The 20392-nt window shown below is 42.5% G+C and overlaps 1 protein-coding gene across 1 annotated transcript in view; it reads right to left on the minus strand.

Moving 5' to 3' along the window:
- Window positions 1-1717: 1717 nt before the first annotated feature.
- Window positions 1718-20392, minus strand: part of MCOLN2 (mucolipin TRP cation channel 2) — a 52956-nt gene continuing 34281 nt past the window's right edge. Inside the window, exons 8-14 of the mRNA XM_054566832.1 lie at window positions 16927-17039; window positions 15628-15777; window positions 13906-14007; window positions 13680-13802; window positions 6781-6987; window positions 5280-5401; window positions 1718-1967 (exon numbers count right to left, since the gene is read on the minus strand). Of these exons, the coding sequence (XP_054422807.1) occupies window positions 1931-1967; window positions 5280-5401; window positions 6781-6987; window positions 13680-13802; window positions 13906-14007; window positions 15628-15777; window positions 16927-17039 (854 nt within the window). The 3' untranslated portion in view covers window positions 1718-1930. The remainder of the gene's footprint in view (window positions 1968-5279; window positions 5402-6780; window positions 6988-13679; window positions 13803-13905; window positions 14008-15627; window positions 15778-16926; window positions 17040-20392) is intronic.

A 20392-nucleotide genomic window follows, 5' to 3' on the forward strand; every position in this document is an offset into this window, starting at 1 on the left:
CCACTACAAGTCAACAAGCTTAAGGATGTGGCATCTGGCTTTCAGGGTACCAACCAAGAAGGTACCTTCTACAAGAGCTGCAGATCCCAAAATGAAATCAGTAGGTAGAAGGAGCATGTCTGCTAACTTTCACAGTGAACTCTCCAAATAGAGGCCTAGGGTAGGAGAGAAAATACTTTGTCCCAGATGTGTCTATTAGCACAGTTATGAGAACAACATTGTTCGATAAAATCTGAACAGATAACATAGTTGGTAAAGTGACAATTGTTTAAAATTATTAAAAAGAGAGAAAACAATGTTTTCACAGACACAAGGTAACCTTGAGAAAAGATTTTCCTTCTCAAAGTGTTCTGTTCATCTGAAGGGAAATGAAATAAAAAGAAACATGAAAGCCAGTAAAAGAAAAGCATGAGCAAGGAAGACCATTGCTAATCTCCTACTCAAATGGTCGTCACAGCTGCAGATTTCACAAAAGGCTTTAATAGCAACTTTATTCAGAGTCCGTTTAAGTATCAGGTATATACTCGAAGTGATCTAATTGCATCCCTGATTCTGGAGTCAGCAACTGACCACAGAAATATCAGTTAAATGGTAATTAGTTTGAAAGCCAAAAATAACTCCTGATTTTTTTTTGTAAGAAAAGAAGTTAATCAAAATTATAATTTCAGCCAAGAATTCTGTGTGTCCACACAAGTCACTCACTTTATAAACTTTAAGGGTTTATATTACCTGGATGAGCTCCCCAGCCTAGCCTTGGTGCAGGGACGTGAAGAAAGTACAGGGCAAGGAGGAAGAAAGGAGCAAAAGATGGAAAAGCTGGTAGGGGCGGGGAGGGGCAGGGGGAAAAGAGAGAAAGCCCTGGCATGAGGGTCCTGCTTCATTCCAGTTCTATTCTTCCCCAATGGATCTAAAACAGTGGACCCCTGACATAGCTCAAGTATGAAATAAGCCTATGCATGAAGTGATCTTAATCTCTGAAGTCTTTAATATAAATATTTATTGAATAACTTCTATTTACTAGCTCCCTTATCTCCTTTGCTGCTTTTAAGAAAGTGGAAAATCCCTTTCAGAGACCAGAGAGTTAACAGAAATATGATATTAATTTCTTATTAGATAGAAGATGTTAAGAGTACTACATTTAAAATAAGATACAGTAATCCCAAATGTTATGATAAAAATAAATTTATTTAGGTAAAAAATACCATCTTTCCTTGCTTGACAAGGGTAAATCCCCACCATAGTGGAGTCCATTTGTTAAAATGAGCAAGCACTGCTATAGTTTACTTCCATGTGTCATGTGTGTACAATCAGCAATTAATACAAGTGACAAGGTGTTTCCTGTTCATCTCACTGACTATGCCAATGGTTGCTTCCTACTGAAGAAAACCACAGGAAAATAGACCAAGAAATGTCTACTGCCAGAGGTCTTTCTGTTGATTTAAATGTCATCTTTAAATGGCTTAATCGCTTTCTAGCTCGAGTCTCTAATTTGGTATTGCAACCAAATTCATCTCTGTGCAGACCATGAATTAGCCAATGTCTTCTAAGCCAAGAATCACTTTTAAAACAAACCCCTATTTGAGGATAAACACACGGCTTCAAATGCATGGTTTTAAACATCACTCTTTGGCACATTCTGAAATATGATTTTTTGCATCCCAGTACAGTCATGTCATAAATTAAAAAAATTTCCTTATCACTGATCTATTGCACTAATGCCCAGTAGTTGGCATGGTCTATACTTCATCATCCAAGTACATAAAAAGGAACTTTGGAATTCAGCTGCGGTTAGCCAGCTGACGGTCCTCTTCCCCACTCCACACTAAACATCAGTATTTTTGGTGGACGTGCCAGTCCAAGCCACTTGGGGTCCATCCACATGGTCACTGGATAAGGAGGCCTGAACTTGATTATCTTTGGCAGAGGAATTTTAGTTAGCAAGTATCAAGTGGTCATCACTTTCTTTCCTGCAACAGAGAGGGGAGGAGGAAAGAGAAAAGAGAACAATGACTCAAAAACCTTTGAGAAAAATTAGAAAAACTCCATATGCTAGGCATACATAGGTTATCAACATGCTAAGTGAAACATTAAAAAGAAAAAATTAAGAAAGGCATTTTGCATTATTTTTGGTTTGAGTAGATGCTTTTGGCAACTTTGAGGAGCTGCCCACCTCTTTAGAAACTTCCACCTCCCTTCTTGGACAAAGCCTTCTTAATGCCTAGAATAGCAGATTGTCATCCTTTGCCACAGGAGAGAAGGGGAAAGGTAAACTCTGCACCTGTTCAACTGAGCACACCTTTCCAAAGAACCACATTACAGGAGAGCTGGAAGAGGTGTCAGAGGTCCAACCCTCATGACACAGAGGAACCAGGAGGTTTAAGAGATATAGTGGGATACGTTCAGTAACTGGCAGGGTTCAAAACAAAAATGCAGGCATTCTGATGATGAGGCTAGCAGGGGTGTCCAACCTTTTGGCATCTCTGGGCCACACTGGAGGAAGAGAAGTTGTCTTGAGCCACACATTAAATATACAAACACTAACAAAAACTGATGAGCAGAAAAAGGTTTTAAGTAAATTTATGATGTTGCATTGGGCCATGTTCATAGCCATCCTGGGCCACATGCAGCCCATGGGCCACAGGTTGGACACCCCCGGGAGGAGGCTCTATCAACAATGTGAAGGAGAACCAATCTGTGGTGGTTGCTGGCTTGCTTGGTGAAGGAGTGCAGCCCTGTCTGTGTTCTGGAGGTGGCAGAGCTGTGATAACCAGGGCTGTCCCTCACGGTTACCGCAGTCCTGGAGAGGGGGCCCTTCCTCTTTCCTCTGGTTCCTCAAGAAGGGCTTTCTCTAATAATTACTCTCCATTCAGACTCTTCCTCAGTTTTGACTCCATTCTTTGGCTCCTCACCTTTAAACACATCCAGGTGTACTTAATTTTTTTTTTTTTAATATTCACCTGAGGAAATGTTTATTTATTTGAAAAAGAGAGAGGGATGGAGGAGGGGGGAGAGAGAAACATCGATATGAGAGAGAAACATCCATCAGTTTCCTCCCCTACTTGCCTCCACCAGGGATCAAACTGGCAACCTTTTGGTGTATGGGATGATGCTCCAAGCAACCGAGCTACCCAGCCAGGGTAGTTGTACTTAATTTTTGATGGAGTCAAAGCCATCACTTGTTCTCAAGACCCAGTACAATCCGTTTCCTTCTTTATGCCCTGTGATCTTCATTTACTCTTTGCAGGGTCCATCAAATACCCCTAGATCTAGGCTTTGATTGAATTATTCAGCTAAAACTGTTCTAGCTGATTTCACCAACAACCATCTCTGGTAACAGCCACTTCTGTTTTTTATTTTTGATATCCTCTTTTTTCAAAACTTTCAACATCCCCATTTTTCAGTTGATTTCCTTTGGTAGACTCTCCTGTTCCATTTAATTCTTTCACTGAAGGTGGGCCCGACCACCCTTGTGCACCAGGCATCTTCTCAACAACTGGTACCGCATCGTAGGGTAAACTATCTGCTGATAGTCCTCCCCACCCCTCAGACCCAACCGTATCAATTAATCTTCAAGTCCACCCCTTACATCTTTTACTTATTCTGTATGGCTGCACTAGAAAACATTTAACAACCTCCTGGGCCTTTTTATAGAACAAACCAAAGGCTAAAAATCAAACACAAAAAACCTATCAGTTACTTTCCAGATTTCACAACTACATCCTAGGATGATTTTTTGTTGTTGTTTACAATTAAACTACATTTTAGAAAGGCAACTTTGAGAAACTTTCCTTATACAAGGTGCCTCTTAGGAAGCAGCTGCCTATTAAAAAAATTAATTTCCCTTTATCCCAGTTTCCATGGTAACAACTTAATGCTCTGAGAGGATAAAATGTGATTTTAAAAACTTAAATCTCCTCAGAAGACCTCACTTCATATTTACCAGACATTGTTTGGAAATGCTTCAGTCGTATCATTTCAAATCCCAAGATGCGGTATGAATTGATTAGCAGGAAATACATCCTGTGGTTTTAAGCTGCAATTATGTTCTCCTATCTTCCTTTAGAAATATGGTTTAGAGAATCTTTCTCAAAACACATGGGTAGGGGATACTTTGAGCTAACAACCTGCTACCCTGACTAGAGATGAAAACAAACATGGGTACAATTAAATATACTAGATTTTCCCTGGCCAGAGTGGCTCAGTTGGTTGGAGTGTTGTCTCATGGACTTGATTGGTCATGAAACATCAAGGGTTTGATTCCCAGTCAGGACACATACCCAGGTTTGATCCCTGGTTGGGACGCATACAAGAAGACAACTGATCAATGTTTCTCTCTGTCTCTCTCTATATGTCTGTCTGTCTGGCTCTCTCTCTTGCCCTTCCTCTCTCTCTGAAAAAATGAAAAGCAATCTCCTTGGGTGAGGATTTTAAAAAAAATACTATCCTTACCTGACCCCCATTCTAGTCCCCAAACCACTAGGCTTTGCCACTGAGCTCTAGATCAACAATTTTCAACCAGTGCTCCACAAGAATTTTTAAAACAAGCAATGCCTGACTATTTAGTCAGGGGCACTGACCTCTTCTCCCTTAGAACGTCAAATAAAAAAATGACAACAGACAACACGACAATAGCTGTCAGGTGTGAATGAATCAAAATTGTAGTTATTTTCTTTTTGTCATATCAGGAAAAAACATACAATACTTTTTGTGTGCCACAGAATTTTAGTAATTCATTTATGTGTGCTATGAGATGAAACATATTGAAAATCACTGGTCTAGACCATTTTCTTAAGTGTCCTGATGGACAGTTAGCTAAGTACTGTTGGTGAACGGAGAGCTGCTGACGTGCATTTCCAACCCAGGACACGTGCAGCCTCCTCTCAGGCAGGTCTCCTGCTCTGGTCAAGGTACATCTGCACCATGTACTGTGACAAGGGAAAATGCTGTTGACAGTCTGAGAGCTCCACCTCTAAAATCAAGAGCTTTGACCTCTTACTTTGGTCACTTAAGAGTTCACCCTCTTGACTTTAGGGACATAATTCACGCCTTCTCATAACAGCCTCCTAATATCCCAATGAGAGTCCAACCATGTCATGTACCTTTCCACCCTGTTTTATAAGAATTCATTTCTAAAACTGATTTCAGTGGGAGGAAACCTGAATTCTTCCCCACAATCAGCTGGTTTCTGAGTGCAGTGTTCACCTCCCAAGCCCTTTTTGTTAAACGTGCAGAGCAACTCATCTCGGGAGCATGGAGACCTGACTAAACACAATACTGACCTCCTCAGACAGCAGTTGTGGCACAGGAAGGCTGAGGACTCCTTCTGACACTCCTCCTGGCTACTACTTTCCTTCAGGAATGCCTGCAGATCCGTCACAGGAAAACCATTCTGTTGGTATTTCTTTAAAAAATACACAGCATTGTTACTGTATTTCTAAAGGATGAGAAATTGCTCCCTTTGTCAACACTCCAAACCCACCTTTGCTAAAATGAAACTCTCCCACACTGCTAGCTCAGCTCCAAGAAGTAAATACTAACAATGATGAATCAATCCGTCAGTCCCAGGAGGCCAAACCAGGGCCACCATGGAACAGAGAAGGATCCAAAGGAAAACACCAGAAAGCAAGCCAGGGTGAGGCAGGGGAGGGGTGTGTTATTAAGGGGAATAAAGGAGATAATCAAAAGTCTAAAGTTTGAATACTAATGGGAGAGCAGATAAGACCTTCCCTCCCCCTCACTGCCAAAGTAGAATCAGCTTGAGAAGTAAGTAGTCTCTATGTCCTCTACTTTTATGGAAGGTGGTCACTTAGTTGAGCAGAAGGCAGTCAGTTCTCTCAAGCAGACCTGACGACTCTGAAACCCCCTCTCCTCATGCTAAGCAAGGCCATCCGCCACGTAACCAAGGCTTGGCCCGCTCACAGGGACCCTGTCACATCAAGACAGGGGCCCACGGGGCAGAAGTGAGCAGCAATTCTCTATATGCCCAGCGCTGCTGTTACAGCCAACCACTCATTCCCGTGTGAAAACTAATCTCCCCATGCACACACACAAAAATGCGCTCAGGAGTACTTCCAATGAATTCGCTTCCTCTGAGTTAGTCTGAGAAGGTTCAGGAAGAGGACAGCACCCCAAGGCACTGACATAGCACTCCTTCTAGCTCTGATGCTGGTCCTGAAGTGGGATTTTTCAGAGCACAACTATCTGCTGCAGAGGGGTCACCACAAGAGCAGCAGAGTTTCCTTCAAGCTACAACTCAGTTCGATGGACGCAGACGGAAAGGACCCATCAGGTAGCTTAGGAAGACAGGAAGCAAAGAAGCTGCAAAAGCCTTCGCTTTCGTAATTTAAAGGAGACCTGTACCACACACATGGTTGCATCATCCAGGGCATAGGTGTCCCAACAGCTGAACAGTTGTCAGGGTGGTGGTCACCCCTCACCACTCTAAGCCTAAGTTCCGGGACAGGCAGGCACCCCTGGCAGTGCGGGGACTGGCAGCCCAGCTACTCGATTTTCCAAACTCAGCCCGTCCTTAGCCACTGCCGCTCTCTTTCCCACCACACCTCCAAACCAATCCACCCTCATCTGGGTGACAAGGACAATGTCCTAAATGCATATTAAAAATTAACCTCCAACATCCAACAAGTTTCTTTTCTACAAAACCTCAAAATTTAAGCAGAATGTAGTATTTTAAGTAAAGAAAAAAAAAAGTAGTTTTCCGCCGTGTTCCAATCTATACAGAATTTACAATTTTCTGGGCAGAAAATAGTGATAATTACTTACCTTAATGGTGTCATAAGAATCTGTAATAAGTGCAATGAAAAGGCTGAGAATCATATATATAAAAAGGCTGATGAAGGAATATAAATATAGGCGACTGAACAGCCACACGAAGATGCTCTTCTGCTGGATTTGAGCAAAGGTTGCAAACATGTCATCGCCATTGACCAGAGAAAACAGGCACTCAGAAACTGTATTCAGAGCTACAAACTGAAAGGAGGAAACCAAAGTTAGTTTTTGAGATGTATCATCCAAAGAAGCAGAGTTAGCCTGCTTTGTTAGCCTGTTTTGTTGAAGCTGCTGTCATCCTTACAATGAGCAACATTCATCGTGAGACAGCGAGAATCCCACAAGGAGGGAAACTTTACTCAGAGCTCATTGCGTACTCACAGTCTCTTGACATTTCCCTCAGTTTTTTCCTATGCATTTTTTTGTATTTGTAGCCATATCATCTAACGGTTTTGGATTTTGATCTTTTTTTTCTACTTAACAACATCTTATTCACACTTAGTATTTGTTATATAACAGACTATTCCTTAGAAGTGTCAACTTCAACTATTTCTTTTCACTGGACATCTCAATAATGTTTATTGTAAAGAACAATGTAATGAACATTTGTAAGCATAACATTTTTTTTCTATTATTGGGTCTAAGTGATGAACATTTTTAAGGCTACGATCAGCCAAACAAACTGTTTTCTGCAAGAACTGTAGCAACTGTATTCTACAACCAGCCAAGATGGATGTGCCTGAGACACAGGGTAGGCTCGAGAAAATGTTGCTACGTGAACGGCTCCACTGTAGCCTTTCCTACCACAGGTCTGGGTAATTTCAACACATTAAAAACTAAAGGTTGTCGGTGATGGGAAAGTGAAGGAAGAATGACCATGCCCAGTGCCTGCTAGGGGCTCCCGCGCCAACAGTGGACAGGCCACAAGAGAGGGGTATCGCAACCCCTGTGGGAGAGCTGGGGTGGGCTGCATTAGAAAAGTGACCCTCAGAACTAGGACAAAGGGAAGGATTTGCTCAGTGAATATGGGGGACATACTGCTGAGCCTCAGAAGTGTTTGGAGAGGCACGTCTGTGCCACACTGCAAAGGGCCTCATTTGGTCTTTTAAATACATGAAACTATTACAGGCCAGAGCTGGAAACCAGTAGGAAATTTCAGCCAGAGGAGTGAGCTGATCTGTTTCTAAAGGGTAACTGTGCATGGGGAAGATCTCCTAGAATGGGAAAAGCCGAGGGCAGGGATGTGGGGAGAGAGGAGGGCAGGAGCCCAGGATTGTGAGGAGTCCAGGTGAGACTGAAAAAGGAGGAGACTGAGGAGGAAATAAGTCTGGGAGGGGGCAAGGGGAAAGGCCTCTGAATGGACTCAATTTAGACAAGGCAGGGTTGATGGGCCAGGGAGAAATGTTGGTACGACGTAGCTGGAGGCGCACACCTGGAGGTCCAAGCTGGGCTGAGGCTGGTGTGGAATAGCCCCTGGACCCTGCAGCAGGCATCCTGGCCTAAGCAGCTGTCAAGCTCCTGCCACATCAACTAAAAACAAACAGCAGGTACTTAATAAACTAACATCTCTAGGACCAGGGGGTTAACCTTAGATGAAAGCTTCTAAGGAACAATAATCACCTCACAGGCAAAAGATAACATGATTTTCAGGAACACAGAGGGAACAAATTACTGTAGAGTTTTGAAACAAAATCTGTCCTTAGCGGTGGGGCCCATATGTCCATTAAGTCAGTGTGGCTTTGGGGACAGCCAAGTCCCTGGCTGAATAAAACATTTCTACTTGGAAGTTGTGCTACTACTTCACATGCAACAAATAAAACCTCCCACTCCCTTAACCCAGAAACTGGGCTTTCCTTCCAAATCTCCCGATTTCTGTCAGTGAACTCAGTCTCCTACCAAAGGAATATTTACTCCAAAATAAGCAGGGACTTCAAACTATGCGTTGAAGTGATTAATCTCCCCCCTCTTCAGTCTGCTAAGGTTCGCTGCTCCTGTGTTCCTCTGATCCAGTCTTTCTACTCCACTCTTATGTCAACACTTATATCTGGATTATTACAGAAACCTCCAAGGACACCTTCTTCACTCAACCCTCTTCACCCTCCAGTCCAAGTTGTAGTAGAATCCAAACTTCACAGAATATAACCTTCTGGTCATTTCTCTTGCATAGAAATATACAAATTCTGGGTGCAAACCAGAAATTCAAGGACCAAGAAGGCTGGGGTAGGGCCCTCCTTTGCATGGGCGGCCTCTTCCCACCTCCTCACGGTGAACGCTACCCTGTGCTTTTCTCCTCCCTCAATACCAGACCCACCGTTCCAACTTTTCCTCATGGGGTTTATTCTCTTCGCCTGATAGCCTCTTCTCTTGCGTCCAACAAAAGCCAGCGTTAAAGGGCTATTTCAAAGTCTACTTCAAGGCTGGTTGCCTTGGCAGCTCCAGTACCTTCTCTGTATCAGTAAGAACCACAGTGTAAACTACTGGTTTGTCTTCTAACTGCTTTTGAGCCCACTTCTCCATACCCTAATTGGATGGCAAACACCATGTCCGACCCTCCCTTCTCCATGACTGGATGTGTGGGGTAAAATCTGTAACCAGAGCAGCGGACACAAATTTAACCTAAACAGGGACCACGCCCAGGCCTCTGCGGCATCAGCAACAGCTCTGAAGCCACTCTCCATAGAGACCTGGAGGGAACATCCAGTTGAGTAAATCACAACAATATGCAAATTATTTAACAGTAAGACAAGACGTTCTCAGAGTAAATATTTTCCATCCCCGCTACTGGCCTTTGGACAACCAAGTTAAAGCTGGTTTCTATGGACACCAATTACAGTGCTAACAGCACCATTAATAGTTTATATTTCTCATAGTTCCTTTTGGAACCTGCCCAATTCCTTCCTTTTGTTTCAAGAACCCACGACAGTCTATGCTTCAGGTTCTAGAACTGCAAATGACTAGTTGGTCAGTACATACCAAATTTACTCCTTTGTTTCCAGTGCAGTGACTTGGTGTCAGACTAGACACAATACTTGTCTCAACATTAATGTTATTGACAACCATTATACCTCTCTCTCCTCGATGCAGATAAGATTTATTTAAAAAGTTAAAAACAGAGACTGAGTAAGGAAAGTGATTGGTATACACCCTGTCATTTTGTACCACAAGCAGCTGTGACCCAGTCAGTTTCAGTGGCCAAAAGCCACAGCAGAAGTGAACAGTAGACTCAGGAGAAGGAGAAATAAGGTTCTAATGTGCATCCAGCCCAGCAGAAGTGCATATATAGGGAGAGGCTTTGGTTCTTAAGAGCTTGTAAGCCCCTGGGAAGCAGGCAATGCTGTCTCTGTTTCTTGTTCATGCAGCCGACTTGTTGAATCTCTACCACGTTCTGTGCACCACGCTGGACACAGAGAATGTAAACAACGATAGGCCATAGTCATTGCCCTTCAAGAACTCAGCCTGGAGGAACCTGACAATGCTTGGTGCACAGGCAACATTTAATGAATAACAAATGGGTATTTCCATAAGGAGTCCCCATAGGTTCTAGGGGGACCACATTGAGAACCCAAGCATTTGTTTCACAAATGATATTTTGAAATCAAGCCAGAAGAACTTTTATTTGAATGAAAACATACCATGCAAGGGCTTATGTCAGAGAATGACATAAAAATTGGCTTCAAGAGCAACATTTGGGTTAAATGTTTTCACTACCTAACTGTTCTTCTGAATAAGAGGGGTGCTTGGCTAAAACTAGAGGTCTTGAGAGGAGAAAGAGGTAATGCTGGTTCTGCCAGACTTTCACCTATGGCATCAGCAAAGCCCAACAACGTTTCAAGGCCTTGGTCTCCTCACTTGTAAAATGGAGACAATGCAAGACTATGCTTTATTCCTCAGCAACAAAGTCCTCCAAAACGTAAAAGCCACATTAGAGTAATGTTCTTCCAAACCTCCTCTTGAATTATTAAACATCAACAGTCTCTAGCCCTCTGGGCCCAGAATTTTTGAAAGGGCTCTGTGCCAGCATCCATTAGTGCTGGAATCAACATCAGCGGGACACTTCTTTTATGTTTTCCCTCCTTCAGCTGGACCATTGAAATCCAATGTGTACTAGGAAAACAGGAGGCTAAAACGTGGCTCCTGCCCCCAGTCACACAGCAGTATGAAACTAGTTTTCCTGAAACCTCCCCTTCAGAGTGGTTGGTTTGTTTAAAGAAAGAGTTAGCTTCTACAGCCGAGGTTGCTATGATTCTAGATCCCAGAAAATGCTCACTGTGGTGCCCAGCCTTTGAAGACTTCAGGTACTACTGAAGGTCTTCCGATTCAACAGGTACCAGCTGGAAGTATCTGAAAGTTTTGACAGTCCAAGTTCATTTGTGTGGGGGATGAGGGGGTACAGGGGGCAGGAAACATCCCTAACTTCCAATTCCAAGTAGCAGCAATATAGACAAGGGAAGTGCGGAAGTCCTGAGTCAGGCTGAAGATTTTCTCCTTCCTCTGACTTAGTGCATTCACTAAATTAACTGAATTATGCATTTCCCCAATGTATCAGCCTGGGTGGAGATGGGAGGCAGATGCCATACACAGACCTGCTGGCGGTCCTAGGGACAGGCCTCATCCCCCTGCTCCGCCAAGGGGGAAACGGAAGGCCGGCGTTAAGGGAGAGACACAGGCAAGAGGTGCAACGTGCAGAATGGGAGCCACCAGCCACATCTGACTGAGGAGCACCTGACGTGCTATCAGGAGAAAATGCACCCTGGATTCTAAAGATTTAGTACGAAAAAAAAGTGTAAATACCTCAATGTTTTATATGAAGTACATGCTGAGATAATATTTAGGATCTATGGGTTTAAATAAAATATATAATTAAAATCAATTTTATCTGTTTATATTTTAAAAATTATTTTACTGTAGCTACTAAAAAATTTTAAAGTGTACCCATGGCTCTCATTTGCAACTCTTACTGTATTTTTTCAGACAATGCTGGTCCAGAGGATCCCAATCTCACCTGAATCCTCTGAAAGGATAGAACTGAACATATGGAAATTAATTCAGTCAGATTCATAAAGCAAGTAACATCGTTTTCCACAAGATAACCCTGACACAGAGTGAGAGAAATACTCTCATAGTTGACCTATTCTTCGGTCAAACTAAATGTTCTTTTGTAATGGTCCGTTTTAGGTAATACCAAGCAAAGCCTACTGGGTATCAGTGGAAGCATTTGTATTGGGGTCAGGGGACCTGGATGTGAATCCTGTCTCTCCCATTTACTAGCTATGTAGCCTCAGAAAAATTATCTAACATGTTAAGATCCCTATTTACTGTAAAAAGGTAATATTTCCCTACAGGACTATAGGAGAACTAACATAGCACATAGCACCCAAGAATGGTAGCTATATTAGTAAAATTCAAGCAACATTATCTGAGCGTCTTCCAGAACAATGATGGGGTAGGGAAGATGAAGGGCAAAGGAGATAGGACTGCCTGTCCTGAGGCCTTGGAGCCAGTTAATTAAAAAAAAAAAAAAAAAAAAAAAAAACCAAAAAAAAAAACCCCGTTAACTTTTTTTCACACAGTGCAACATTGCCCTCTAGTGACAAAAATTTGGAGAACATTCAGGGGACAAGGCAAATGAAGAAAAATGTAAATTTTCCTGGGCACGAAAACAGTAAGTTCTCTGGATCTGAGAGATCTTACTGTTTTTTGAAGAACAATTTTTACTCATAAGTCACCTCTAAAGTAGTGGCATGAAATTGGAAGAGCAATAATATTATCCAGATTTACTATTAACCCAGAGATTGTCACTTTGTTAATTATACAGTTTCTCAAACAGGAAAACAATAATTCTTTTTGGATATATTAAATGCAACCCTTAAAGGGGAGATAGCCTGGGTGTGTGCCAAGTCACAAGGATATATTTAAGTAGGACAACACAGAAAGCTTGAATTTTGTGGATTGCTCATTTTGTAAATAGTTTATACACTAGATTTAATCAGATATTTTGTTAATGCAACAATCAAGGTCAAAACATAAGGCTGAGCTGTTATATAAGCTTTGGTGTAATCCTTTGTGTTTTACCTCATATTTTCTAAAGCACCTAAGTCAAGATAACAGAACCATAGGCTATTATGGAGATTAAATGAACAAGAAGGCAGAAATGGTAAGCACAGTGCCTAACACACAAGTACACGGTGTGGGCCACTGTTATTTTTGTTGTTGTTCCTGTTGTTCCATCTTCCAGAGGGCCATGGAAGAAAAACTGCAAGATGTAATAACTCCTTTTACGTTTTTAGTTTGAAAACAGGGCCTACCTAATCTCATTTCCTGATGCTTCTACCAATCCAAGTTATTATTTTAAAACAAGAAAATCTGAGAATAACTTTGATGTGCCTGAGATTATGCTGCTGACTGAAGCCCAGCTATAATTTAAAATTCAGATACTGATCTTTAATAAGGCACCGAGGCGGTATTGTCATCAAAACCACTGCAAAGACAAGATGTGTTACCATTGTAATCATACACCTAATATGGTCCATTCTGGGCACTCTTTGTCCACCTGCATTCTCCTCACTTAATTTGGATGAAAACTCTAATACTTTAACTTAGAGAGATTTTGTAATAATTTTCCCTGTTCTATCTTCATTTTTATTATAGTGATCTCATGTCCAAACATCTCTTATCGGATGATCGGCTTGGTAGATATGTGACCCATAAGCCATTCCCAGACAACTCTGCAATGTGCTCTTTAGTCTCTCTCACAGTAATTTCAATACCCTGAAAAGGAAAAGGGAAAGAAAATGGGTATGCGCTGCCAGAAAGTGAGGAGGTTAAGCACTGGAAACCCACTTTTCAGGGTCTCAAGTGCCTAATTTGCAAAAGGAAGAATTGGTGCTACACACCTTGTTGTGATACGGGCCTAAGACTATCCAGCCACAGAAGGTGTAACCCAGGTAGATCATCCCAGCACAGGCGCAGAAGCGGAGAACTTTCGGCAGCGAAGCTTGCATTGTTAAGATGAGCACCTGAAAAACACATCAACAGAATGGGAGATGTTGAAAAGGAGCTTACTAGAATGCAAAGGAGAAATGAATCTCAATCCCAGTGGCACTGCCCAATGCCACTTACATTATATTTTTGGAAGTAACCCAGGTATCTGATGACTCCGACCCAGACAAGAAGCGTGGATGTTCCAAGCAAAATGCTGCACAGATCGTAATTTGTGATATTCTAAGGAATGGAAAACAGAGATATGAGTAAAATATTCTACTCTACTCAGTTTATTAATCTCACTTTAAGTTGACTGGAAATGGACAGCCTGCCTCTCCGCATGTGATACTAAGGGTTTGTTTTTCGGGTTTTGTTTTTTTTTAACCTAAGAAGAGACTAATAGAGAGCACAGTTCCAAATATGTTTCCGATTTTCATTTAGTATTTCAATTAGTTGAACTGATAGTAATAATATCCTGAAATAGAAAATGCATTAACCTAGGCATTAAAGAATATAAACTAATGGTACTTGTTAAATATGAAACAATACCAGTCAGCAACCTTAAAATTTTTTTTCCATCCTCCCCTGAGAATAGGTTTATTGATTTGAGAGAGAGAGAGAGAGAGAGAGAAATATCCATCATTATCTGTCAATATCGGTCAGGGCCTCCTGTACACGCCCTGACTGGGGATCGAACCCACAACATTTTGGTGTATGGGAAAACACTCTAACCAACTGAACCACCCAGCCAGGGCCCATAAGCTACTTTTGAAAGAAAGCGCAAACATGATTTGCTAACAGTTCCTGCTCTCAAGGATTTCTGTACCTAATTGAGGAGACAAACACACAAGCACAATTTTAATATAATACGAAAAGTGCAGTAAGAGATACAATGCCCCACCTGTCACAAAGTGCCTCCCATGGGTGTGACCCCATGGGAGTGGATAGGCTAGGGGAGAGCGTTGTAGGTAAACAGACAAAAGGCTCAAGCAAGGCCCAATGCTGAGAGCCAGAAAGATGTCCTAGAGGGACAGTATCACTGGATCAGTGAGATCTAGGGCAAGAGAAGGAGACATAGCTAAGTGACATGGATCCTGGAGGTCACTTCACCCAAAGGGGCTCCCATGAGAAAGGATTGTAACAGCAACATAGACACTTCCAGAAATATTCCTCTGACAGCTGTGTGGATGGATCTGGGAAATGCAAGGACGAAGGCAGACAAGCAATGGGGAACGGGCTCTCACATCCAGACCAGAGAGGAAGTGGGCCTGAAGGAAGCCAGAAGTGGTCAGAATGGACAAGAGGGAGGTATGTTAGTGTCACGTGGTCAAGTTGGTAAGATTTCCCCACTGATAGCAGAGCATGGAGGGGAGAACAGTTAGGGGAAGGGGGAGTCAAGACTTTGTTATAAGATCAAATCAACGAAGCTATACATAGTGTCAGGCACCTAGTAGACACTCTAATATTCCTGCCCTCACACCCGTCTGTTAGAGCACCCATTGATCAGGGATGGTCACCATTGGCTCTTGACATGACTGGTCCATGGGCCAGCTGTTCCTTGTGAGACAAAAAAATAAATGAAACCCGCCCAAACAACCAATCATCTCAAACTTAAGTTCCTATTCTCAAGATGCTGCCGAGTTTCTTGGAGGATATTCTCAGGAATATCATCTTCCACAGAACATTAGCTTCCTTACTTTCCCTTCATGAGGAGTCAGGTCAGGCTTCAAATGTATGGGTATGAGAAAAGAGAAAACATAAGAATCAAACTAGTCTCCACAAGGCTTTTATATCTTAAAGAACATGAAGTCATCCAGAAGGCTAGAAATAACAACAGACTTAAAATGGGTTGCCCCTCACCTTGACTTGAATTTCCATTTTTAATATGGATCCAATTATTGTCATCAGGTCGCTGATAATCACCAGGATATACCATCCGTTGATGAACTCCCATTGGTCAGCGTTACACACATGTCGCTTGTACTTTTCCAGGAAGAAATTCAGAAATCTCTGCAGCAAACATTTTAAAAAAGCATTTCTTACAAACCACACTGCCCTCTGAAAGGAGAAGACAAGTGCAACACAGTGCTCTCGCCTGTAAAGTGATGCAGCATCACCTTTTCCTGTTCGACAGATCCACTTCGAGGCTGGAGATCACAGCCCGCCCTCTTCCGCCTAATCCACCCAGCCAGACTGGAGCATTCAAGTGCCTACTAAGTGAGCTCAAACATTATAGGCTATCCTCTAACTCCAACAGATTCTTGTAAGAGCTAACACAGCACATCCCAAATATTTTCCATATTATCAACTCATTCAACCAGACAGCCTATGAACTAGGCCTTAGTAGCCTGATCTTGCAGAGGAAAGGCCTGAGGCATGGAGAAGCTAATCCAGGACTGGAGTCCAGGTGGTCCAGCTCCACAGCGTGTGCTCTCAGTGCCCCCACCCGTCCCCTCTCCGGCAGAACCAAGAACCTGACCTGGTATCAGAGTATCTGGGGGCTTGGAGGGAGGGGCAGTCACAGACATGCATATTTACAAAATAAGCAAGGGGTTTTTTAGCTCCACAAATGGTATTCCAATGACTTCAGGCACTTAACCCCAGACTGCATTTCCGCACATGCCACAAACCACGGTAAGGAGAGCTGGGAGATACGTATAGTTGCAAAAGCCCTGAGAGTAAAAAGGTAAAATGAAACTCAGGGGAGAATTTTAAAACTACTTAAAAATAGAATAAAGTATTTTTGCTTCATTATAACTCATTTTTCCTGCCTTCCTGTCAAAATGAACTCTGATTTGAAGACAAAAGATGAAACCCACACGTGCTATTATTCTGCTCTTAAGATTACTCCTGAACTCAAAAGGGTCTCATTTACTCTGGAAACATTCAAAAGCTTGTGAGTTCACCGTTGTGTACCTGTGCTCATGAGCTGTTTTAAGCAGGATAATTCTCTGATCCCACCTGATGTGGTGGGAGCTTTTTTACTCACCCTACACACCTCAGGCTGATGAATGCCTTCAAGGGGACAGTCACTCAAAAGAGTCTCATTTAGCCAAGGGCCCCAGAAAGGGCAGGAGGACCCAAGGTCAGGGTCCACTCTTTGGACAAACTGAGGGCAGAGGCCAAGAAGGGAGGGAGAAAATTCAAACACTCACTTACCTTGCGTAAATTTAGAGCAAGGACAATGGATCTTGTGCACAGAATCAGAGAAGCCAAGCAAATCACAATGACAAATACATCAAACGCCAGTACATACTGAGTATTTTTCTGAACTGGAGAACAAAAACAGAATCCAAAAGTTAAACACACCTTACCTGGGAATAATTTCTGAACAAGATGGCAGTCAAAAAAGAAGTTCAAATAATAAATTCTTAAACAGCAGAAACAAATCACCATGCATTCACTCAGAAATCTGCAAATAAGGTAAAACACCCCCTGATGTTAAGAATTATACATATAAAGACATAAACTCAATATATGTACTAAAATGTATTTGTAAATATTTACTATAGAATTCAACAGAAGGTGGTTTATTTGAGCTCCATTCAAAAGAGGCAAAACTACTGACATGCTCTGAATTCTTTCACATAAAAGCACAAACATCAAGTTCTCCATTAATGATGTAACAAACTATCGAAAATACCACCAACTCAGACTCCCCATTTCAGCTTCTCAACCTTACTGTGCACTTTCCCTGCAAAGAGTGCCATTCAGTAAGCTCTTTCTGCACGTGGAGGAAATAACCTCTTGGAATGGTAGTAAGGAGAGTAGTAATCAGATTTATGTCTTGGAGCACAGTAGCATGGGGAACGTACTAGAGAAAGATGAAATTGTAACCTTAGCTTCTCTCAGACTACATGGTATTGTCCCAAATCCCAGCCATGGCTCTCCCCTGCCTGGCGTCTCATCATCTGGCAATTGCTTCCCTTCCTCCACTTTCTCTGCCCTGAGGCCATAGCCATCTTCCTCCTTCCTTGCTCTTACCAGGTTCTCTCTCTTGCCTTAGAGACTTTGCACATGCTGATCCCTCTGCCTGGAACAGCATCCTCTCTGTAACACATGTTTAGGTTATTCTTTTTCAGCCTTAGTTTTCAGGTTGAGTATCTTCCTCTCAGAATGAAATTCCCTAAATTCCTATCTTTATTAGCCTTTCCCCTACTCTTTCATAGCATTCACCATGAAGTGTGCACCTATAGCTCCTTTTAACTCTCCTTTGCTTCATGGCCATTGAACTTGTAATTACGTCCTCAAAACAGTACAGCAAGGAGCAGAGACAGTGTAAAATGGGAAAGAACTTGGCCCCTGGGGCCTGAAAACCTGGGTCTGAATCTCAGCTTTGCACTCAGAAGCTGAGTAGCTTTGAGGAAGGTGCCTCAGTTTCCTCATCTAAAAAGTGGGTAGAACAAAAAACCAAAAACCAAAACAAAACCTAAATCATAGGGCTGTTGTGAGGATTAATCATCTCTGAAAGCACAAGAAACAGCCCTGGGTAAACAACAACAACCAACACTTTTAGTGGTTATTATGGAATCATTCAATGTCCATCTTCCCCACCAAATGGCTCGGGGAGGCGGGGAGTCAGGGACCATATTATTTTGTTAACACTACAGTGCCTTTGCTTAGCATAATGCTTCAGTATGTTTACAAATAAATGCAGAGACTCCAGCAGAACATGAGAAGAGCACTGAATAATCTAAGTCAGCACTGGTGAGGGTCTAAGCTAAGTTAGAGGCAGAGAAGGCACAGAAAAATGGCAAGAGATGAAGCAGAGAGAGGCAACATGATCTCCAACGGGACACAGGGAAGAAGGAAGAAGGACCAACCAGGCATGACTCCTGGTTTCCTGTCTTCGGTAGAGTAAGCTGGGCCTGCATGTTCATGATAAGAGAGGATGACTCGATGGCTGCTAAGGCCATGGGTGCAGACACAGCCACTCAGAGAGACATGCAGACTGAGGGGAGGGGCAGGAATGTTTGGGAATGAGAGGAGGAAATGAGCTCAGGAATAAGATGGAGAACGGTCAGATAAGGCAACGGGACTGGGGACCAGGAACCTTCAAGGAGACTAAAGTCACAGTGTTCCTGAGTGACATCTCTGCAGAGAAGGCATTTAAAGGAAAGCTCAGCACCCACAGACTTATTAATAACAAGGGTATGAGCAACAATGGCATGAGTGTCTGAGGTAAAGCTGCTCACCCAGTGGGTTATGCCCACAGCCAGGAAGTAAATGTAATTCACTGAGTGAATTACGTAGCCTCGTTGAGCCTCAGATGCCTCAGCCACAAAATGGGGAAGCAACTGGGTCTGCCTCACGGCTCTCAGGAAACCAGGTAAAACAAGCCATGTCTAGGCTTGTTAGAACCATGCCTAGCACCTACCACTGCCATTTACCCTTAGCCATTTCATGCTTCAGAAGTTTATACAAGTTATCTCGAGACAGCATCTATGAGTAGGTACAGAAAACTTAACTCGACCACAACCCAAGACCACTTCTTTTTTTTCATTTTTTGGACCCATAGAATGAAGCAGAGGGAATAGAGGTAGTTCTGGGGAAAATAGGACTCACAATCTTGTAAAATGCAAGGACACTGTTTAGTACCTTCCCTTCTAACCTATAACTAGAACGAATCTCTAAGATTGCTTGGAGGGGGAAAACTGAGGCCCAGATCTAGAAAGATAAACCATCCCTCCTAACAGAGACACCAGGATAGTATTGTTTTAATTTTAACTATGTAGAAGATGAGTTTAGTTGCTACACCAAAAAATACTTCATGAGCATTGTAATTGCTTACTTACTCTATTGAAACTCTGTTACCCCTATGGGAACACTTCCCAAAGCTGGGTTTGTAAAATCCTCGTTCAGAGAGTTGCCTCAGCCCAGCTGGTTAGGGAAGCCCTTCAGGGCCCAGTCCTTCCGGAGGCCCCACTAAGCCGGGGCTGCCCACGCCTACATTAAACTCCTTTTCTCTGGGACACCCATTACATCATCCATCACATCACCCATCAGTGGGGAGTCCTGTCCACCAATACCTCCTCCAGCCCCTCATGCCCAAATTGCTACATTCATAAAATCATGTAAAAGTAAAGATTAGTGGCTCACATGGGGATAGGGATTAGAAGTCAAAGGAAACAACATTTGGTTTGTGTGTGAAAATGGACATTCCCTCATATTTTGCCTTGAGATAACACAGGTAATGATGAGAGGGAGAGAGACGCCTCAGGGTAAGTATATGAATATCAATGAACCCAGAACTTTTTGAAAATAGTGCAAGGTTCCCAGCAGGTGTTATCCTTGCCTTTGCTGCACTTCGTATTTCTCTGCTTCCCCAAAGCCAGGGCAATCAATCCATCAGCCTGGGGCAGGGGGATAGGGGAGCCTCCATTTCCTAAGCTAGTTTCCAAACTTCAGCTTTTTAAGGTTTTCACATCATCACATCATTTTATTTTAAATTTGTATTTTCCTAATGACAGAATCTGGTTTCTTAGGAGGCAGCTCTGGATGCTTATAAAAATACTAGTGTTTCTCCTCAATGACCACGGGAGGGAGCCAGACCTCCTTTCTTCTTGTTTAAATATCTTTAAATCATTTTATTTTTTAATTACAATTGGCATACATATTATATTAG

Source organism: Pteronotus mesoamericanus, unplaced genomic scaffold (assembly GCF_021234165.1).
Source record: "Pteronotus mesoamericanus isolate MK-2021 breed Mesoamerican mustached bat unplaced genomic scaffold, CSHL_Meso_final contig_181, whole genome shotgun sequence".
NCBI classification, from domain to species: domain Eukaryota; kingdom Metazoa; phylum Chordata; class Mammalia; order Chiroptera; family Mormoopidae; genus Pteronotus; species Pteronotus mesoamericanus.